General features: G+C 41.9%; 2 protein-coding genes and 1 long non-coding RNA gene across 5 annotated transcripts; 2 read left to right on the top strand and 1 right to left on the bottom strand.

The window, feature by feature from the left end:
• The first annotated feature begins 333 nt into the window (after positions 1-333).
• On the top strand, positions 334-7,513 carry dnajc3b (DnaJ (Hsp40) homolog, subfamily C, member 3b). Its single transcript, XM_024401737.2, has 12 exons — positions 334-824; positions 1,238-1,348; positions 1,672-1,796; positions 1,977-2,051; positions 2,390-2,533; positions 2,765-2,946; positions 3,234-3,353; positions 4,347-4,452; positions 4,684-4,804; positions 5,088-5,220; positions 5,461-5,609; positions 5,837-7,513. The coding sequence occupies exons 1-12, from the start codon at positions 740-742 to the stop codon at positions 5,977-5,979; spliced, it is 1,494 nt and encodes a 497-aa protein (XP_024257505.1). The 5' UTR covers positions 334-739; the 3' UTR covers positions 5,980-7,513.
• A 1,297-nt stretch (positions 7,514-8,810) lies between these two features.
• Positions 8,811-17,345, bottom strand: LOC112233850 (N-alpha-acetyltransferase 38, NatC auxiliary subunit). Of its 3 annotated transcripts, none has more exons than XM_024401739.1 (3): positions 17,249-17,345; positions 10,878-11,055; positions 8,811-9,227 (listed from the first exon to the last, which is right to left on the bottom strand). In XM_024401739.1, the coding sequence occupies exons 1-3, from the start codon at positions 17,285-17,287 to the stop codon at positions 9,103-9,105; spliced, it is 342 nt and encodes a 113-aa protein (XP_024257507.1). In that variant the 5' UTR covers positions 17,288-17,345; the 3' UTR covers positions 8,811-9,102. The 3 variants fall into 3 exon arrangements, with proteins under 3 accessions (XP_024257507.1, XP_024257508.1, XP_024257506.1); XM_024401740.2 differs by having other exon boundaries at positions 10,878-11,023; positions 17,249-17,338; XM_024401738.2 differs by lacking the exon at positions 17,249-17,345 and adding an exon at positions 16,694-16,995.
• A 47-nt stretch (positions 17,346-17,392) lies between these two features.
• LOC121839399 lies at positions 17,393-18,873 on the top strand. Its single transcript, XR_006078936.1, has 3 exons — positions 17,393-17,856; positions 17,937-18,013; positions 18,172-18,873. It is a non-coding gene; the product is annotated as an uncharacterized LOC121839399 (long non-coding RNA).
• Positions 18,874-22,915: the final 4,042 nt, after the last annotated feature.

The raw sequence follows: 22,915 nt of genomic DNA, 5'->3' as shown, positions 1-22,915 counted from the left end.
ACAATAGACATTCTTTAAATACTCAAATTCCTATTTTGTTTGTATCTAGTAACCTAACGTAGCAGGTTTCTAGTGAGGAATGAACATGATCAACTATATGTTTATTATTATTACAGACAATAGACATAGTGTTTGGCGCACAGATAACACTGAGGGATAGGCATATCAATAATATTCCTTTGTGAATATTATGGTATGACCAGTGACTGTACAGTGACGGCGTAATGTGCCATATATGGACATGGGAGTATAGTCTACGAGCTAAAATAGTTCGTCCAATGAGACCGCCCCACGTTGGTAGGCAACAACGATGTGTGCTGCTAGAACCGGCCACTCACCGCACAGACATGTAGGGCATTTGAATCCGTGAAGGAGGGGGTAAAAACCTGACCGGGTGAAGTTTCACTTTAGAAAGCACCTAAGTTGACAGCTGGGGAAGTTATTCAATGTCATGCCACGTAGAGAAAACTAAAATAATTTATTAGATCCATGCGATATTGCAATTTTGGCTGTCTAAACAACGTTGTCCTACGCGAGTAAATTATAGGAACCTTCCATTAGCTCTCCAAGGTGTCACTCGGAACTATTTCTGAACCGGACCACTAAAACATATAGCCTCAAAACGATGAAGACGTTATGAAGAAAATTACCGTTTAAATGATATCGTACGTAGTTTGCAATTCAATTATATCAGAGACGTGAAATATACAACTCCAGGAGAAGTGTGAAGTATATAAGTATGGAGTCGGGGCGACGGAAAGGTCTCAGCGGGGTCCTGTCCTCCTTGTCACTGCTCTGTGTCATTCTGGACCTCCAGTTGGACGGTAAGACCAGACAGATAGATAGCAATGTGTTTTTGCCCGAATAGTTCAGTCTGCATAGAGCTGTTGATTAAAAAATAACGGTAACTAAGTATTCGGTTATTTCCTTAGCTAGGTATGCTACGACCGATTGTACAGGATAATCAGGTAGTTTTCTGTGTGCCCTTACTTGTTAACCACTGTAGACTAGCTAGGCTATCGAAACCCTTTGGCTGTTGGTTTACTTTTTTTTTTACATACTCCCTTTCCAAACAAGTCCTATGATTTACATCTAGAGGGATGTCTACTGTTAAAATGACACAACATTCATGAAAATAGCTACTCTGTCTCCTTCATTTAGGTCAGTTCCTATGTGGTTATGTGAGCAATTGCCTATGGGGGCTTCCAAGAGGCTCACACTAAGTGTTTTGTTTCAGGTGTCTTGGGGGCAACTCATGTGGAGATTGAGCAGCACTTGGAGATGGGCCGTAAACTGTTGGCTGCCGGTCAACTGGCGGAGGCCCTGTCCCACTACCACTCTGCAGTGGGTAAGGTTACCAACCAGACACACGCATCATTATAGCTCCAACGTCACTGCCCATGTAGCCTGTTTGTCTGTCTCCCCCTCTCTGTCTGTACTCTGTTTGTAATAAGTTGAGCTGCTTCCACATAACAAAGTCCCTTCAAGTGATGGGTTATTTCTGATCTCTCTCTCCCTTATTCCCTTATTCTTTCAGGTAAACACATTGAGTGAACTACACATTCTCAGTAAAATGTGTCCATGGACACCTAATAAATAAGTCACATGAAAGTAGAAATCTATTGTGTTCTCCTACTTATCTACTGTATTTTACCCTGTCCCTTCCCTCAGAGGGTGACTCTAAGAACTACCTGACCTACTACAAGCGGGCAGCTGTGTTCCTGGCTATGGGAAAGTCCAAGTCTGCCCTGCCGGATCTGACCAGAGCCATCCAGCTCAAACCTGACTTTCTCGCTGTGAGTGGACACAGACAGTTGTTGACAATATCTCTGTCATCATGATAAATCACGGTTATGATCAACAATTGTGTGAAATTGTTATTAACTCTTAGATTTAAAAAACAACCTGTATCTTTCTCTATCTCCGTCCCTCTCCTCCATATCCCCTCTTCCCTCTCTCGGCCTCCATGTTTCCAGGCCAGACTGCAGAGAGGGAATATCTTCTTGAAGCAGGGTAACACCCAGGAGGCCCGGGAGGACTTTGAGGCTGTGGTAAGTCTAGATGCATAAAAATATAGCTACTATTCTACTACTACCATACTATTAATTATATTTCTGTCTAGTTACACCTTATCCATCTGTCAACCAAAATCTCACTGCTTTTTTTTCCCCCCCATACCCTCATCATATACTCTGTCTCATATTGCAATTTTTTACTATCCTTTTGTCATTGCAATTATGTGATGTGGGTGAGGTTAAGGGAATCTGAAGGATTAGATACACTTTATGTGTTGTGTTCTATTATGTATTTATAGACCTGATATGAGTCATCTATTATATATTTATAATTACAGTTTCTTCAGAAACCTTACCTTTTTTAATTTCCTCAGCTGCAGCGATCCCCTGACCAGGACGAGGCGCAGAACCAGCTGATGAGGGCCAACGAGCTTGAGGAGCTGCAGGAGGAGGCCCACGCGGCCCACCACAGAGGAGACTACAGCACCACCATCACTGTGCTAGACCGCGTCGTAGAGGTAGGGAGTAGCTCCACCACAGGGCCTAGTCATTGGGCCTGGTCATGGAAGCAGGGGTTAGCTCTGCCACAGGGCCTAGACATTGAGAAATCTATTTCACCTAGCCTCTTAAACTTGATCCTCAATACCTTCATCAATCTGTGGTGTACTATACTTCAACAGACTTGGTATCAAATCATACATTCACACCACTGAACTCCCTACCTACCTCCCTCCTTTCTCTCTTTCCAGCTCTCCCCCTGGGACCCTGAGTCTCGGGAGCTCCGGGCTGAATGCTACATTCGTCTGGGAGACCCTCGGAAGGCCATCCAGGACCTGACTCCCACCACCCGGCTGAGGAACGACAACCGAGGTGCCTTCCTCAAGCTCAGCACCCTGCACTATGACCTGGGGGAGCACCAGGAGTCACTAGGGTATGCTCACTAGAATACTGTATTAGTAATAGGGTCGGAGTGATTTAAACAAACAACCACATTTACCAAGCAAATACATGTAAATTAAGAGGTTGTGAGCTTCAGAGCAACATTGGTTTGTGGTTTTGTATCTGTGGTTGATTTTTGTGACACTTGAAGTTTGAGAGTTAGTAAAGAATGCTCACTCTCTTTCAAACATACTAACACTTTTTTTTTTTTTTGACAGGCAAAAATCTCAAACCGCTTTGCAATGTGTAAATCTGTCTCTCTTTCCTCTCCCTCTGCAGTCATGTCAGGGAGTGTCTGAAGCTGGATCAGGATGACAAGGAGTGTTTATCCCGTTACAAACAGGTGAAGAAGCTCAGCAAGCAGCTGGACTCTGCCGAGGAGCACATCCAGGAGGAAAGGTCAGTACCACTGCATCTAGCTAGTATGGCAGTCTAGTCCCTGTGGTGGTTTCTCTTATGTTTTCCTTGACACTAAAGACAAATGCAGTTGCCCATCAGACAAATCGGAAGTATTTTAATTTTTTTACATTTTTTGGGGGGTGCCCAGAAATGATGAACACTGGCCCAAAAATGTAAATGAGCTATTTACACGCAGAAGTGCCATATGTTGCCTGCCTTTCACCAACACAAAGGGGAGTACTCAAAGACCAGTACTGGAATTCTTTGTATTTTTGTTATCAGTAAAAAAAAAAAAAAAAATCTTATTGGAGAAGACTCAACTTGCCCGTCTGTCATAAATGCCCTAAATTGTTTATCATTCACTTAAACAATGGGGAGGAACCAGAAAGATACAGTATGTTTTAGACTACTGGAATTCTATGCAGTTTGGTTGTTTTCACTTTTTTTTAATCACCTACCTAATGGGGCAACCTCAGAGCAGGTTCAACTTGAGCGACGGCTCAATTCATATACCCCAAGCAATAGGGCAACCCTCAAGGTCAATCCCTGCCTACCTACAGTGGGGCAAAAAAGTATTTAGTCAGCCACCAATTGTGCAAGTTCTCCCACTTAAAAAGATGAGGCCTGTAATTTTCATCATAGGTACACTTCAACTATGACAGACAAAATGAGGGGGAAAAAATCCAGAAAATCACATTGTAGGATTTTTTTATGAATTTATTTGCAAATTATGGTGGAAAATAAGTATGTGGTCTTATATGGTAGCACATCTCTGTGGTAGTCCCTCCCTGTGGGCAATGTTTCAGTCCCTATGGGAGTTTTATATTTCAGTTCCTGTGTTCCCTCGACAGGTTTATATTTGAGGTTTCTTTGACAGTTTTATCACCAAACCGATTTGTATCCACTTTGGTTGATATTTAGATATGACTATTGTATGGCGGTTCTATTGAACTCTTGTCCTAAAAATGAATATTATTAAATGTTTGTCTTCAGGTATCAGGATGCCATAGACAAGTATGAGTCAGTGATGAGGACAGAGCCTAATGTCCTCTACTACACCAATAAGGCCAAGGAGAGAATCTGCTTCTGCCTGGTCAAGGTGGGTCCCATCACATAGATGCGTTTAACCCATGGAGTGGGCCATATCTAGATTAGCATGACCTGTCCCTCTACTGAAGTCAATTGTTAGTGTATCGGAAATTCTCAGAATTACTTTTACAACCACGGATTTCGTATTACTTTAAAAATGATATTCCTAATTAAGTAATTACAAATAGAATGGGGAAACAATGATGACGCTTATAAGTGTTGCTCCATTTGTCTCCACCAGAACAAGATGCCTGCTATGGCAATAGACATTTGCTCAGAGGCCCACCAGAGAGACCCACGCAACATCAACATCCTCCGAGACAGAGCTGAGGCCTTCATCCTCAACCAGGACTACGAGAAAGGTACTTTCACCATCCTATTACTGTAGCAAAGAGAATGATGACACATGGTGATAAGACTTTGTGCCGCATTTGTGTCCCCTCCGTCAAGTACTCAAACACCGGCTGTCAAACTTGCCATGTAAACAAACCCGGTGTTTTGTAGCCAGGACCAGTCTAACGCCGCCCTGATTACGGCACATCCAAATCCCAGCGGGATCATTGTACCAGCTTTGTCAAGTATCCATTTTGATCTTTCTCTCTCTGCCTTTTTTTCCCCCCTTACCTTGCCCTCCCTTCTCTCTAGCGGTGGAGGACTACCAGGAAGCGAGGGAGTTTGACATGGAGAACAATGAGATCAGGGAAGGTCTGGAGCGAGCCCAGAAACTGCTCAAGCTCTCCCGAAAGAGGGACTATTACAAGATCCTTGGTGTCAATAGGTATGACTGACCTAGAGAAGGGAGCTCCGTTCAAATACTTCTTCGAAGCATAATGCCTTCCTTCCTTGGAATAATCTACAGTGTATTTATGATCTATAAGCAATTGGTCAAGTGACAAGTTGATTCTATTTGATGACATTCTATTTTCACCATCTGTGATCACCTCATGGTAATGAGGATGCATTTGCTCCTTGTATTCAAACAATATTTTACATTACCAACATGTTTTTTTTTTCCCAGGAGTGCCAACAAACAGGAAATAATCAAGGCGTACAGGAAGCTGGCCCAACAGTGGCATCCTGACAACTTCAGAGAGGAGTCGGAAAAGAAGGAGGCAGAGAAGAGGTTTATCGACATTGCCTCTGCTAAAGAGGTGCTCACCGACCCAGGTAATGAACTGTATATGTACCTGTTAATGTTGCTCACGCTGGTAGATAAGATCACTACTAACTAAACCCTCCCATACTGGAAAATCTATGACTGTATTTAGTAAGCTGTAAACTACTTGCAGTATGATAACATCCTGTCGGACCACTTTCCTGTAATCTACGTGTGTTGAAAACGTAGCTGGATACTTGTTGTGCATTATTCATGTCTCCCTACCCCGAACCGTTAGAAATGCGCCAGAAGTTTGACTCCGGTGAGGACCCCCTGGACCCAGAGAGTCAACAGGGAGGCGGTCAGGGTGGCCAGGGATGGCCCTTCCACTTCAACCCCTTCGAGTCTGGCGGCAACTACCACTTCAAGTTCCACCACTAGTGAGGATGAGACAAGAAACATGGGGGGGGCTGACTGACGGAACCAGGAAGGATTTACAATTGGAGGATTTTAGGGCTTATGACAACCCGTGGAGTAACTGGTGGACGTACCCAGGGGTTGGGGGATTCAGGTTGGATGTGGGGTGTTGTGGGTAATGTAGTGAGACAATGGGGATGTGAATGACACTGTCAAAGGCATTGGATTACTACTGTACTGCGAGGGGTTGAGTTGTACAGAGTTAAACTTTCCTACCACAAATTCTACATGGATGAAACTAAGTGACAATGTTGTCGGCTGTTGACTCGAGTGGTCGAAGACGCGCAAATAAAGTCCTACATTGGTGCGCTGTTCAGTCCTCCCAACTTGGCCCAGTCTGTTGATCCTGTCATTGCATCCCTCCATGTTATTTTTCTTTGATGTCTGCTGCTGCTTTTACTTTTGCTCGGTATTTCTTCCATTTTTCGTCTATTCAACGTAGCTCTTTTGGTTTTTGCTCGACTAGCCTGGATGCTGGACTGTTTCTCCATTTATTTAAAGGCCCAGTGCAGTCAAATGTAATTTTCCTCTGCTTTATATATATATTCTCTCAGGATGGATTAATATTTTGAAAATGGTATAATGCCCGTTTTAGTATTAGAGCTCTTTGAAATTTCAGCCTGTTTTGGTGGGATGGAGTTTTGGCCTGCCTGGTGAATTAGTTTAATTGACCAATAAAGAGTTACAAACACCTCTGCCAATAAAAGCTAGACCACTCCCAGACAGTCCTAGCAAAAGTATTGCTTGAGAAAACAATTTGAAATGAAACCAATCTACAGTAAGGTACTTCATTATTACCCAAAAATGATTTGATAGAGATAAAAATGCTGTATTGGACCTTTTTAATAATACTTAGATAAGCTCAAGTTGGATAAAAGCAGATTCAGACTGGCACCCAAGCTGATTTATTTTCAGAATGTTTTAGAAGAGATGTCGTTTTCTTCTTCACTAAACAATGTCTGTTTTTATTTTTATCTGCAAAGCTTTGAATGTTCTCCACAGAATATACTCTTGACCTAACTTAATTGACACAACAGGTGTTATGGAATAGTTGGTGACCTACTCCTTCCTGGTTGTGTACCCGGTCAAAAGGGTGAGTGGATGAAGCATGTCTATTTACTTCCTGAAAGAGCCTGTTCTCGCTGTCCTTCGAAAACATATATTTTTTATTTGCCGGTCTTTTTAATAACTAATCCTCCTGTGTTCCCCAGTCCAAAGCAACTGAAAGGACTCCCTGCAATGACAAACAAATGACTTGCGTCATTTTAGTGTATCAAACAAATTATGGACTACAACCAAATTATGGATTGTCTATCATCCTGTCAAGTCCACTGTTAACATAATTTGAGTTCTAAGGATGCAGTATAGCTGTAACTGAAAGCTTTTTATGTCACCGACTGCTCAACTACGTGATCATTTTAATGTTTCTAGGGGGTTTTCTCGTTGCCAACCAGAATGAACTAAAATGCTCAAACTATTAAAATATGGAAACAAACAACCCTGTTCTCTGGTTATCTTTCACTGTTATAAATTCATGGTTCAGGTATCATTTCAGTACTATACTGATGGCATACCATCTTTAGCTCATGTTTGAGTTGTCTTTTGTGCAAATCATCTTCCAGTAGCAAGCAGGTCTGTCTAGTTCCAAGAAAATGTTAATGTGTGCTTGAACTATTTGACACACTTATACACTGAGTATACCAAACACATTACCAGAAAATAATAGGCAACTTTTGCAATCCTGTGTGATCATGTAAGCTCGGGGCCCTGAGTCTGAACCCCGCCCTGGTGAAGGTAGAAAACAAAGCCACTTTGCTGCTCCTCAACACAGGGGCCCCAAAAGGGTGAGTGCTCAGCCCCCTCTTGTACTCCCTGTTCACTCATGACTGCGTTGCCACACACGCCTCCAATATAATCAAGTCTGCAGACGATACAACAGTAGTAGGCCTGATTACCAATAATGACAAAACAGCCTACAGGGAGGTGGTGAGGGCTCTGGCGGAGTGGTGCCGGGAAAATAACGTCAACAAAACTATGGAGCTGCTCGTGGACTTCAGGAAATAGCAACGGCACGGCCCCTGACACCCTCAAACTTTTACAGATGCACAATTGAGAGCATCCGGTCAGGCTGTATCACCGCTTGGTACGGCAACTGTGCCACCCGCAACCGCAAGGCTCACCAGAGGGTGGTCAGCCCAACGCATCACCGGGAGCACACTGCCTGCCCTTCAGGACATCTACAGCACCCGATCTCAAGGCCATCAGACATTTAAATAGCCATCCCTAGCTAGCTACCGCCCGGTTACTCAACCCTGCCCTATATACATAGACAAGGAATCTCTTGTCACTTTAATGTTTACATACTGCTTTACTCATTTCATATGTATATACTGTATTTTAGTCCATACAACTGACATTGCTCATCCTAATATTTATATATTAATTCCATTCTTTTACTTTTAGATGTGAGTATTGTTGTGAATTATTAGATACTGTCGCTACACCCGCAATAACATCTGCTAAATATGTATATGTGACCAATCAAATTTGACTTGAACAGCTAACTGATGGCCTCAAATGGTGTGACCTGGAAAGACTTGCCCTGATGAGTGAGATGGAGGACATTTGTCAATAACTTATGCTCCTAATAGGAGCCAAGGGTTTTAAGTCAAGTAGGTAATTCACTTTAGCTATTCATATGCTCTGAACTACAAGTAACTGCTGCACTACCAGTATATAAGGAACGTCTGCATCGTTCCTCATTGACAGATCAGACACAGGTTTAAATACTGAAATGTATTGAAAAACATTTATCACAGACATATACTGTACCGTCTGGCTCAGTCCCATGCCCCTTATTGCGCAAATACCTTTTATACTCCGTATTAACTTCACACACACTAATGTCACTGGGGATGCTTGGTTACATTTCGCACCTATCTTGGCTCTGACTGGTAAACCCACGACACTGGCACCAGAGATCAGCCACATCTGGAATTCCTTTGATTGAATTCTCCCATTTCAAGTCTGTACTGTAGCCTTTTCTAGGACCGTGTCCTCCGACTTTGGGTGAGCTCAGCTTGTTCTTCAGTGGCTGCCCCCGAACCCATGTGTGTCGGCCAGGGTGTCTGACTCCACCTCGATGGAGACCACGTGGTGGCCGGGAATCATGGCTAACCCCAGCACTCTGGGCTCACCCTGGGAGAAGGAGTCTGATGCAAAAACAAGCAAGACAAGCACACAAAATACATTTTAAATATGGATCTGTACACAGTATAATGATGGTCAGGTTACAAAATAGAAACAACATATCATGTGGGGTCCCAGAGAGCTGCAGCGCCTTCAGTATTCATACCTTTTGACTTATCCCTCAGTTTGTTGTGTTACCGCCTGAATTCAAAATGGATTCAATGTTTTTTTCTCACCCATCTACACACACACAACACTCCATAATGACAAAGGGAAAACATGTGACATTTTAGCAAATTTATTGAAAATGAAATATCTTATTTATATAAGTATTCACACCCCTTAAGTCAATACTTTGAATAAGGAAATTGGGCAGCGATTACAGCTGTGAGTCTCTTAAGAACATTAAACACCTGGATTGTGCAACATTTTCCCACTATTATTTTCAAAGTTCTTCAAGCTCAGTGAAATTGGTTGTTGTTCATTGCTAGACAAATATTTTCAGGTATTGCCATAGATTTTCAAGTAGATTTACGTCAGAACTGTAACTCGGCCACTCAGGAACATTCAGTCTTCTTCTCCCAGTGTCTGGTGGAAAGCAGACTGAACCAGGTTTTCCTCTATAATTTTGTCTGTGCTTAGCTCCAATCAGTTTCTTTATCCTGAAAATCTCCCAGTGTTTAACGATAACAAGCATACCCATAACATGACTCAGTAACTGATTTGCCCACAACAGATCACTTTTTATTCATGCTTTGTTGGACTAAGGTAATATTGTACAGGCTTCCTTTGTTCAGTCTGTCAAATAGGTTAGTATTGTGGAGTAACTACAATGTTGTTGATCCATCCTCAGTTTTCTCCTATCACAGCCATTAAAGTCTGTAACTGTTTTAAAGTCATCATTGGCCTCATGGTGAAATCCATGAGAAATTAAGTTTCGCTCCTCTCCGGCAACTGAGTTAGGAAGGACGCCTGCATGTTTGTAGTGACTGGGTGTATTGATACAGCATCTAAAGTGTAATAAATAACTTCACCATGCTCAAGGGGATATTCAATGTCTGCTTTTCTTTTTTTGCCATCTACCAATAGGTACCCTTCTTTGCGAGGCATTGGAAAAATTGGTTGAATATCTGCGTTTGAAATTCACTGCTCAACTGCGGGACCTTACAGATAATTGTATGTGTGGGGTACAGAGATGAGATAGTCATAAAAAAAAATCATGTTCAACACTGTTATTGCACACAGAGTCCATGCAACTCATTATGTGACTTGTTAAACACATTTTTACTCCTGAAATTATTTAAGCTTGTCAAAACAAAGGGGTTGAATACTTATTTACTCAAGACATTTGAGCTTTTCATTTTGAATTGATTTGAAAAAAAATCTAAAAACATAATTCCATTTTTACATTATGTGGTATTGGGTGTAGGCTAGTGACCGATACATTTAATTCATTTTTAATTCAGGCCGTAACACAACAAAATGTGGGAATATGGTTTGCATTTCTGATTGCAGGTTTTTACAGCAAATCAACTAATGATTGGCTGATCAGCTGAATCAGGTGTGTTCAGTGCTGGGTTGGGACAAAACCCTGCACCCACTGCTCTGCAGGAACAGGTTTGAAAAGCAGTGAACTTGCTAGAGTATGTAGGCCTAATATGTACTTTAGTTACCTGAGGATTTGAGGAACTCCTGAGCGGACCCCAGGATGACGTTGCAGTCTCTATCTGTGCACAAGAACAGTCCCACCAGCGTCCGTCCGTCTGTCATTCTGATTCTCATGTTCTTGTTCAGCAAGCTCTCCAGCTTCTGACGCACTCTGGAAGAAGAGGATGACAGTTCACTCTGCCCCTAGAAATAGGGATTGGGGAGAAATTAGACGATAAGCCTATAATCATTCAAGGGTAAATCCCTTTGAATTCAATCACTTTTTGACAGCATCCCTTCCGGTCAGAAATTAACCTTTTGAACGTGAATGCCAAAACATTCAGAAGATAAAGGTGCTCAAAGTTGACACATTTTACGCACCATACCATGACATCCATGTCTTCATCACTGAAAAATATAAACACTTGAGTTTGATATCATTTAAAAGCTTACGTTGTCAAACTATTTAATTTATTGAAAAAAATTGTCATTTTTAAACCTTCACGTAAATGATAAAAAAATACAGATAAACCCCCCAAAAAAAAAAAATCATAGTCGCATAGGTTGTAGCTTAAACCTCATTTCACATTATCTGAGGTTTTTGTGTTGCGACCGCCATCAGGTAAGACAACATGCTCTTGAATACAGGGTTGGTGTCATTTCAATCATAGAAATATATTTAAAAGAATGGACCTATCCCAGTTCAGACCACTGCAATTTAGCTGGTACAGCATAGACATTTAAATTTAAATTGTAACTTCTAATTACTATCACAAAGATGACTGCTTGTCCACCCACGGTCGAATGTCAACGTAAAACGTCATGCCTATTATATGATCTATACTTCAATGATTTCAACAGGTTTCCTATTGAGGAAAGAGTCTAATTTAAAATGACAGATATTCTCATTCAAGTCAACATTCTCTGACGTGTGGAGATCCAACCATCTCTGTGGTACCATTTGAAAGTAGAAAAGTCTATTTTTTATTCCCATTTTAGTACATTTATCACCCAAAACATGAAACTCACCCTGTTTTTTTTTCACCTTTATTTAACCAGGTAGGCTAGTTGAGAACAAGTTCTCATTTGCAACTGCGACCTGGCCAAGATAAAGCATAGCAGTGTGAACAGACAACACAGAGTTACACATGGAGTAAACAATTAACAAGTCAATAACACAGTAGAAAAAAAAAGAACATTTAAAAAAAGCATGTTGTATCTCAACCGTTAGTGGACAAAACACAAAAACCTTAGATGATGTAAAATAGGATCTAGGCTACAACATATGTAAATATGAAAAGAATCTGAGTTCATGCATTTTTTGATAATTGACGTTAAAAAAATGTGGGGGGGGAATTATATGGAATTATATAATAGTTTGACAACCCTGTTTGTAAGCTTTTAAATGAGATCAATCTCAACTGTTTATATTTTCCAGTGATGAAGATATGGATGTCTCATGGTATGGTAGGGTATGCAAAATGGGTCAACTTTGAGCACCTTTATCTCTTGAATGTTTTGGCATTCAGATCCAAAAAGGCACTTTCTACAGTGCCTCTTAGGGGCCATGGTGGTGAAAAAACCGTCCAGGCTAATCTGCTCCCTCAGTTTTTTTAAAATCCGTGCCCTACAAAAAGATATCCGTTCCCTACAATGTTTCTTATTCGTTGACCTACGTTTTTTTATTCGTTGACCTACAATTTTTTTAATAAGATACTCCTGAAGTCCTTCTGGATTTAAGTAGCCTGTCTCAAGGCCTAAAAACGTCATTCTCCTTATGTAGGCTACCATGACTGTCCAGGACTATAAGACAAACTACTTTTGAGCATTTTGTTTACCATCAAACTAACTCTGGTCCATGCACATGCGTACGTATCCGGCGCATGTGAATGGATCAGAGCTAGGTAAATTAAGTGTTCAAAAGTCGTGTCACCTTGTCAACATTGCCAAGGGGAAGCTTGACAAGCATACAAAGAGAAGAAGCCAGACGGTTGAGATGCACCCAATATCACCATTATGCTTATTTTACTTGTGGGTAATTACATTTGAATTCGATCACTTTTTGACAGCACCCCTTTCAATTTGAACGAAACCTTCCATACATATATGCCCATTGTAGAAGTGCTCAGAAAGTCATGGAGCCCCTTAGGGGTCATGGTGTGTTAAAAAAAACACACACAAAAAACAGGCTAATCCATTCCATCAGTTTTTTCTCTCCATTCCATCTGATTATTTATACTTTCCCTCTGTTTTATTTGTTTATTCGTTCCCGCTTCTCCTTATGTAGGCTACCATGACGGTCCCACTTGGCCGATAACATATTGCAGCCTAAATGTACTTCTATTTAGTTATTACATGCTTCAAATGGTGTGTTCATATACCTGAAAAGCCAGGAGCATCACTTGCAGTCATAAATTAACGATGCATGTTTAGGATGCAAACCAGATAGGCTACACTCAGATTCATGCCACTTGGATTCATTTTGAGCACCTCTCCTCCCCGCAACCCAGTGTTTTACCCCTTGTGCATAAAGTCAGGGACATATGTTCAGTAAAACATGGTCCAGACATACGTAATTGTGCAAGTGACTCACCGGTGGCAGAAAGAAACGGCATGCGAATTTACTGTGCATAATTCTGGTGCAATGATGCGCTCTCATCCCTGCACTAGGCAGGTGAACATCTGCCATAGCCAACCAGGCACACAGAAAGATGGTTTAAAGAAGCTCTGGCTCTATCTGGTATGTTTATAACTAAAACTGATAGCTATTTGCTTGGTTGCGATGACAATACATTCACCTGGAAATCAGCTGATGTAGCTAAAGAAATCCTTCGGGAAAATAGACAGAACAGCTAGGGTCATGAAGCAGAGCCAGATGGATTTATTGCCTAGGGATGAGAGCACCGTATTTGCACCTTGAGTGGTTTTGCACACACGTTACCTATTATTCGCCCCTATGATTCGGAGACATATGTAAACACTGAAACTGGAAAATCGCAAATGAATGGTCAGTGATCATCACCATTTGAAGCATGTAATTAACTAAATAGAATAACAATTATGCTGCAATATGTTATTGGCTAAGTGGGACTCTCGTGGAGAAGAGGGAACAAATGAAAAAAATCAGAAGGAATGGATAACAAAACAAGGTAACAAATAAAACATCTGTGGAAATTGATTTTTAAAAATGTAGGGAACGAATACAAAATCTGAGGGAACTAAAAAAAAAACAGAGGGACATAATCAGAGGGAATGGCTAATAAAACTGAGGGAATGGATAATAAAACTGAGGGAATGGATAATAAAACTGAGGGAATAGATAATAAAACTGAGGGAATGGATAATAAAACTGAGGGAATAGATAATAAAACTGAGGGAATGGATAATAAAACTGAGGGAATGGATAATAAAACTGAGGGAATGGATAATAAAACTGAGGGAATGGATAATAAAACTGAGGGAATGGATAATAAAACTGGGGGAATGGATTAGCCTGGTGGCCATGACCCCTAAGGGGCTCAGTAACTTTCTGAGCACTTCTACAGCACTTCTACAACAAAAGGGGTGCTGTCAAAAAGTGATCAAATTCAAATGTATTTACCCACAAGTAAAAGAAGCGTAATGGTGATACTGGGTGCATCTCAACCATCGCGCTTCCTCTCCTTGTATGCTTGTCAAACTCCCCCTTTGCAAGGTTGACAAGGAGACACCACGTTTGAATGGCCTACCCCGGCCAAACCCGGACGACGCTAGGCCAATTGTGTGCCGCCCTATGGGACTCCCAATCACGGCCGGTTGTAATACAGCCTTGATTCGAACCAGGGTGTCTGCAGTGCCTTAGACCGCTGTGCCACCCGGCAGCCCAATTTACCTAGCCTGGTCCATGCACATGTGTTACATGCACATTGGACCAGAGCTAGTTTGACGGTAAACAAAATGCTCAAAAGTAATTTGTCTTATAGTATCGGATGTTGCGTACTGTGTTCAGCCAATCAGACCATGGGTGAAAAAAACACACTGTATGCAATACACAACATCCGGGAATAGCGTTAGCCACTCTAGCATGTTTGTGAAAACTGTGCTTCATAAAGAAAGTATGCATATTTCCCCCGTTTTTTCAGCCTTGTAGCCATTAAATCGATATAAAGGGGAATTTGATGCCTTTGATGCCAGAATGTAGAATGTTTAACGTACGAACTGATCCACGGGGGAGACGAGTTTATAGACGGCTGCATACGTTCCCTTTGGATAGTAAAGCTAATTTATGGTCATTCTGGCGTCTGCATTGGCCGTACAACAGGGTTCCCAATTGGCGGCCCCCCTTGGGTTGTGCCGTGGCAGAGATCTTTGTGGGCTATACTCAGCCTTGACTCAGGATGGTAAGTTGGTGGTTGAAGATATCCCTCTAGTGGTGTGGGGGCTATGCTTTGGCAAAGTGGGTGGGGTTATATCCTTCCTGTTTGGCCCTGTCCGGGGGTGTCCTCGGATGGGGCCACAGTGTCTCCTGACCCCTCCTGTCTCAGCCTCCAGTATTTATGCTGCAGTAGTTTATGTGTCGGGGGGCTAGGGTCAGTTTGTTATATCTGGAGTACTTCTCCTGTCCTATTCGGTGTCCTGTGTGAATTTACGTGTGCTCTCTCTAATTCTCTCTTTCTCTCTCTCGCTCTCTCTCGGAGGACCTGAGCCCTAGGACCATGCCTCAGGACTACCTGACATGATGACTCCTTGCTGTCCCCAGTCCACCTGGCCGTGCTGCTGCTCCAGTTTCAACTGTTCTGCCTAATTATTATTGGACCATGCTGGTCATTTATGAACATTTGAACATCTTGGCCATGTTCTGTTATATCCTCCACCCGGCACAGCCAGAAGAGGACTGGCCACCCCAAATAGCCTGGTTCCTCTCTAGGTTTCTTCCTAGGTTTTGGCCTTTCTAGGGAGTTTTTCCTAGCCACCGTGCTTCTACACCTGCATTGCTTGCTGTTTGGAGTTTTAGGCTGGGTTTCTGTACAGCACTTTGAGATATCAGCTGATGTACGAAGGGCTATATAAATAAATTTGATTTGATTTTGATTTGATATTTTGGACATAAAAGACTGTCAAAACACCGGAAATCAGCTGAAAGTGATTTGAATTTTGGAAAGTATTCACACACATAAGAGAGACATGTGATTGTACACAAACGTAGGCAAGGTTTGAAATTATGTTTAAGTTCAATATTATCCGTTGGGGCTTCTTACGGTTTATTTGCAGTCTAAAAATGATCTGTAATTATGTTCTGGCCCCTGACCTTCCACTCAAGAAAAAAATCGTCCCGTGTCTAAATCCAGTTGATGATCCCTGCCATACAGCATTTACTGAGATGTGGCCTCTGCAGAAGTCAGGGCATTCATACTTCTTGTGCATCGCAGAGCTGTTGTGAAGGAAGTTGTCAGGGAAGTGAGTGTGTTTATACAGGACATGCCGCCCCCAACTACCGTCAACCAATCATTTCAAAGCGGAGCTATACCGAGCCCTCAGCATTGTTACAAAATTTGGGAGGTGCACCGCGATGCAGTACTGCGCTTGATTTGGCTGCAATTGCGTCACACGCTCTGTACGGAGCCTCTGATCCACATTTCCAGATCAAGCTTAAATGAGCTTTTAAGACGAAACGACTCAATATTGCCATCTGCCAGCCTTTGGGTTAGATTAGAGCGAAGGAGAAGAAGCTACTTTAGACTATTGAAATGCACCCTTTAAGAAGTGCACCCCGCTTGCTTACAGCTACACTAGGGTCGGACAGACTTCCTGTGTAGATTAAGACACTGCACAGCCGGCACAAGATATGGCTCGGAAAACATACCTCAATCCAGGGATGAGAAATGTGTTGTACTTCAAATTGTCCCACTATCCCAACTGTTACATCGAGAAGATTGAACGATTTGCGTCCACACGCTAGATAGCGGTAGCCACAGCACTGGCAGCCATTATGGAATGGAACGTGCTGTTGAACAAAGGAGCTGATTGGCTGACATTGCCATTCCAAAATTGCTGCTGTGGCTTCTAGCATGAGGGCGAAATTGACAGATTTTCGGCAAAACTAGCAGATCTTGCTCAATCTTCTCGCTGTAATAGTTGGGATAATGGAACAATTTAGAGAACAACACATAAACCCTTTAATCTACACAGGGAGTATGTCCGACCCTAGTGCAACTGTAAGAAATCAGTTCGGATCTGCTGGCTAATGGTACTGTAGGTTTTGGACAAAAATAACGTTAGCATAGCTAGCTAGTGGATCCAACTTGCCCAACAAATGTATGGATCAGTTACGCACGCTCTCCTTTCAGTTTGGCAAAGTGAATATTATGCGTTAAAAGTGTGTAAAGTGCGATAATATTAAACATATATCACCCCCTACATGAGTTGATGGACCATTTTCTTCAATCATTGTTGCCATTCCACCCTTTCTTGATTCTATTTTTCTAGCGGAATTATTTCTCTGACGTACAACCGGAAATGCATCAGGGAATACATTGCATTATGGGTATTGTAGTATGCAAGGTAGGTATGACAAATTAGCCCTAAAACCCTGCCCGACACTTTTCGCCTAATTTATTTTCAAATTGGGCATTACATTTGTCAAATGTCTTACCTTGTGATTTATGGACTGTCCAGCCGCTCACGAGATGCAGCGAAGCTGATTTGAGTCTGGTGCTGTCTCTATATCAGGTGTTTCCGTGGTTACCATAGTAACGGAGCTTGTTTGTTAATGCAATGTAGCGACTGAGCTTGCAAATAAACAAAATTAACAACATTTTATATCTATGACATATTTCACGTGACCATTTATAGGTCTCCATACATTCTCCATATATTGGGTAAACTTTCAGAAGTAATATAAATGCCGCGACCAAAGTATTTCACTTTGAACAAGGTGTCCTTTCATAACACGATGCCTTGGCGACCGGTGGGCGTCATACGTGTGCAAGGTGTACGACCTGACACTATTGGTGAATTACTTTAAAGGTGAGTTGTCAGATGCATGCATTTATAATAGGCTATTATTAGGCTACAAACGTTTATTAAATTACACAATTATTTTTCAGTTGATGGACTTCTGAGACCTATTATTGGCTGTGCAGGAAATGACATCAGTCACTGGTTTGAATTAAAGACAACATTTGTGAGTGAGAAAATAATCTGAAAATAATATTTATCAAGAATTCAGCATGTTTGTCTTCTTAAAGTTTATTTTTCATCATGAGTAATTCCCAATTTGTATTCTTACATTCGGACTCACCTGAACCCACTATCTGACTATGTGATGTACTACACCCCTAGGGGGTGCTCTGTGCACGTGTCGTCTCCCTGCCTTAGTACTAACTGGACCAATGACTTTGGGCAACCCTGGTGGAGGGATACCCAATATGAGGTGGGGCTATTTTGCCAAGACCAGGTGAATCCGCATCATCAACAACCTCACATCCCAGGAGCATAGGCTGGAAGTAAAATATCCTTCTTCAGATTAGGGAGAATGTCATGCATAGATCACAAGAAGCTACATGTGTACATGCCACATGTATAGGCTACATGTGTTATCATACTAATCTCACTTAGCCTGACACCATCCCCTGGCAAGCGAGGCCTAGGGTCTTACATAGATATCATCAGTATTATACATGCGTCATATATGTGCAATAGATATGCAGACAACATACAGACATCATTCTGCACACATACATATCACCTACATGCATACGTGTGTCATTTATACATAACCATCATACATTCTATTGTAGTTGTTCAAGCTTTATCCTCCTACCCCCTCTTTCACCTCTACCCCTCAGCAATATCACGGTAGCAGTATTTTGGGAGTGTGTCCATTCATCTGGCACGGTTTCACCCACACAGCATAATATCACTGAGTGGAGCACAGGTGCTGTTTCTCCCTTCCTCTGTGTGCCACTGGCTGCATAATATATGGGTTACCACACTGCCCTTTAGGTAGCCCTGGCCTGTACATGACTCGCTTCCAAACAGACACGATGAGGTGGAGTTAGTAGTGCACTGTGTCACCGTCAAACCCTGGGGGCATATGAGTGAGTCCTGGCTGGGTTCACTCATTCCCCCTGCAGCACACACACACACACAGCACACACAGCACACAGCACACTCACACCCCAAGCACACCTCTCCTCTCCGGCATGGTGGGAGAGCACGGTGGGAGAGCAGGCTTTCCCGCCAACCCGCCCCAGCTGGCACTACTAGTCTTCTACTGAGCCAGAGGCTTAGTGTGGGTGCTCCACTCTCCACTCACACAGTCAGACACATGCTTTCTCTCTCTCTTTCTCTCTCTCTCTCTCTCTCTCTCTCTCTCTCTCACACACACACACACACAAAACACACAAATTCTCTCTTTCTCTCCCACACTCTGTCCCTGCACACACATTCTCACACTCTCTTTCTCTTCCTCAAACAGTCTATCCTCCTTCTTTCTCTCTTGCCCTGCCTCCTCCCTCCCCCCTCATTCCTCCCCCACTTTCTCTCTAGTGGTTCTTGGCAAATGTGCCCATTGGACCCTGCATAAACAAATTCCTTTCTTCTTTTTTTTTTAAATCCTGGAAGCCAAGCTAGAGTGGTTTAACTGCCTGTTGCAAAATTTGCCCATAGTCCACAGAATGATTTTCATAGATAAACCACTGGAAAATGAAAAATTTTGAATGAAAAATCCCCAAATCCTCTTATCATTAGAGGACAATTGCTGGTAGCCAGGGCGGCAGGTAGCCTAGTGGTTAGAGCGTTGGGCCAGTTGGGGAAAGGTTGCTAGATTGAATCCCCGAACTAACATGGTAAAAATATGTAGTTCTGCCCCTGAACAAAGCAGTTAACCCACTGTTCCTTGGCCGTCATTGTAAATAAGATTTTTTTCTTAACTGACTTGCCTAGTTAAATTAAGGTAAAATAAAAAATTACAATGACTATTTATATACTGTATCATAAATATAACCTATACACTGAGTATACAAAACATTAAAACAGAACACCTACTCTTTCCATTAAATAGACTGACCAGGTAAATCCAGCTGAATGCTGGATCCTTTATTGATGTCACTTGTTAAATCCACTTTAATCTGTGTAGATGAAGGGGAGGAGATAGGCTAAAGAAGGATTTTTACGCCTTGAGACAATTGAGACATGGATTGTGTATGTATTCCATTCAGAGGGTGAATGGGCAAGACAAAATATTTAAGTGCCTTTGAACGGGGTATGGTAGTAGGTGCCAGGCGCACCGGTTTGTGTCAAGAACTGCACCGCTGCTGGGTTTTTCATGCTCGACAGTTTCCTGTGTGTATCAAGAAAGTTCCACCGTCCAAAGGACATCCAGCCAACTTGACACAAATGTGAGTAGCATTGGAGTCACCTTGTGGAACTCTTTCAACACCTTGTAGAGTCCATGCCCCGACAAATTTAGTCTGTTCTGAGGGAAAAGGGGGGTGCAACTCAATTTTCAGAAGGTGTTCCCAATGTTTGGTATACTGACAGTAGTTTCTTCATCTAAAACTGCTGCAACTGATTTCAGCTACAGTCAATAACCACTGTACATGGGTTGGAAAAGTAAAATAAGGTCTAAAACAGCAAATCCCTCCTCTCTCTCTCTCTCTCTAACTCTCTCTCTCTCCTCTCTTCTCCCAAGTGTGTTCTGAGGAGACCTTGAATGAGATTCCCCAGCGGTAACTTCTCAACAGTTCCGACTCCGCCAGCTCCACCTGGAAGCAGAACTGCGTCAACCCGGGACATTAGTCGGACACTGGAGGAGAACGGTATCCTCGACAAGGATGAGGACTTCTACAGTGGACGCATGGACCGCGACCTCTTCTCCCAGTCCATCGGTCTCTACTCAACATCAATCCCACTGAACTTTGACCTCATATGTAAGGATGTCAGAAAATGGTGATGAGCAATATGAGCAATCTATTAAAAGGTTGACTTACAAAGTACAGGTCCTTTATTTTTTTTATATTGTGATATTGTTATGAACATTTTATTAGAGGGAATTTGAGCCTGTAAAGGACTAGAACTCATAACCTCAAAATCAACATCCTTTCCTTGCCATTCTATCCCAGTGTCTTCCTTTTGTCATTCCTTCAAACCTTCTTGCATCTACAATAGGCCAACATACGTTAATAAATTAACAATAGTCTGCCAAAACTGTACATAAAACTGCATGGTAACCATGGTAATCATTTATGTGATATTTAATAGTAGTAGGCTACTTCCTCTCAACAGCTCCTTTGTGGCTCTGCTAAGTTTTAATTTCCTGTACTACAGAATGTGCAGGAAACCAACTCTACTGTAACAGTAGCAGTTTTAGTCAGTTGTGAAAAGTCATGTTACACATATTTCTTTAAATCAGTGACGTGTCATTGTTATCAATGTCTAGTTTACTCACCACAATTCACAATTATACACACACACACATTTTTTACTGTAAAATGTGCATACAGTGCCTTCAGAAAGTATTCATACTGTACCCCTTGACTTATTCCACATTTTGTTGTGTTACAGCCTGAATTACATTTTTATTAAATTGATGTGTTTTTCACCAATCTACACACAATAGCCCATAATGACGAAGTAAAAATATATTTTTTAGAAATGTGTAAAAATGTATTGAAAATAAAATACAAAAATATCTCATTTGCATATCTATTCACACTCCTGAGTCAATACATGTTAGAATCACCTTTTGGCAGCAATGACAGCTGCGAGTCTGTTTGTCTAAGAAGAGCTTTGCACACCTGGATTGTATAATATTTGCACATTATTCTTTAAACCTTTCTTCAAGCTCTGTCAAGTTGTTTGTTGATCATTGCTAGACAGGCATTTTCAAGCCTTGCATTGATTTTCAAGAAGATCTAATTCAAAACTGTAACTAGGCCACTCAGGACCATTCAATTTCGTTTTGCCACATAGTTTGCAGTATTACTCTAGTGCCTTGTTGCAAACAGGATGCATGTTATGTCATATTTTTAATTCGGTACAGTCTTCCTTCTTGTCACTGTGTCAATTAGATTAGTATTGTGGAGTAACTACAATGTTGTTGATCATCCTCAGTTTTCTCCTATCACAGCCATTAAACTCTGTAACTGTTTTAAAGTCACCATTGCCCTCATTGTGAAATTTCTGAGCGGTTTCCTTCCTCTCGGGCAACTGAGTTAGGAAGGACGCCTGTATCTCAAAACATTTGGCATTATGAGTTATTGTGTAGGCTAGTAAAACTACATCTAAATGTTATCCATTTTAAATTCAGACTGCAACAACAAAGTGTGGAAAAGGTCAAGGGGTGTGAATACTTCCTGAAGGGATTGTATGTACAGTATGTTTCATCGTAGACCCCTTAATCAAAACTGAACTGCCTAAAGGGGAGACAAGGCAGTCTGACTACTAGAGTTCACATTGCCTTACTGCCACCCAGATCAGAGGGACTGTAGTGAAACAGTACAAGATGCGTTAAAAATGTGTCCTCTTTCATTTCTCTGTGTTCACCATCTTGAAAATAATTTATTCGATTTATATTTTAATCCGAAATCATTTCCAGTTGAAAAAAATGATAGTCTGCATATTGCATTGTTTTTTTTATCCCCACCATAAGTGGTTAATTTTTAAGCAATCCAATCTGATGTAAAGTCTGGGCATGGCTGCGGCAGATTTTTCCAACCCCCCGCCCCACACACACACACACGCACACGCTTTCAAGCTCCCTCCCCGACTCTCTCTCTCTCTCTCTCTCGCTCTCTCACACACACGTATAATTTTATACTACGGTGGGGGCCTTTAAGAATATTTCATAGATTTATGTCGTGTTCTGCAGTTCAGAAAGGGAGCGTTGTTTCGTGTGATCTTGAGGCACAGTTACCAGGCAAGTCTGCCTTCGTGTCTGATTTTTTTTTTTTTTGGGGGGGGGACAAACAAGTAACAATTTATACAAGCAGTCATACACCCCTTTCTTGTAACAATGTGAATGTTTTTTGAGGAGGGAGGGGTGCGCGGAGAGAGGGAGAGACAGGCAGAGAGAGAGAGAGAG

This window comes from Oncorhynchus tshawytscha, linkage group LG15 (genome assembly GCF_018296145.1).
Source record: "Oncorhynchus tshawytscha isolate Ot180627B linkage group LG15, Otsh_v2.0, whole genome shotgun sequence".
NCBI classification, from domain to species: Eukaryota; Metazoa; Chordata; class Actinopteri; order Salmoniformes; family Salmonidae; genus Oncorhynchus; species Oncorhynchus tshawytscha.
Note: the sequence above shows the minus strand (reverse complement) of the source record. Positions and strands in the feature narration are given on the sequence as shown.

What these genes read in the sequence shown, in the direction of transcription:
- dnajc3b (XM_024401737.2), top strand. Translation starts at nt 740, where the DNA reads ATGGAGTCGGGGCGACGGAAAGGTCTCAGCGGGGTCCTGTCCTCCTTG. An exon ending in CCACTACCACTCTGCAGTGG is followed by an intron (nt 1,349 to 1,671) that starts GTAAGGTTACCA and finishes CCCTTCCCTCAG; the next exon opens with AGGGTGACTCTAAGAACTAC. An exon ending in AAGATCCTTGGTGTCAATAG is followed by an intron (nt 5,221 to 5,460) that starts GTATGACTGACC and finishes TTTTTTTCCCAG; the next exon opens with GAGTGCCAACAAACAGGAAA.
- LOC112233850 (XM_024401738.2), bottom strand. Translation starts at nt 16,900, where the DNA reads ATGCTAGAAGCCACAGCAGCAATTTTGGAATGGCAATGTCAGCCAATC. An exon ending in TTTCTCATCCCTGGATTGAG is followed by an intron (nt 11,056 to 16,693) that starts GTATGTTTTCCG and finishes CCCTATTTCTAG; the next exon opens with GGGCAGAGTGAACTGTCATC. An exon ending in GGAGTTCCTCAAATCCTCAG is followed by an intron (nt 9,228 to 10,877) that starts GTAACTAAAGTA and finishes TTTTTGCATCAG; the next exon opens with ACTCCTTCTCCCAGGGTGAG.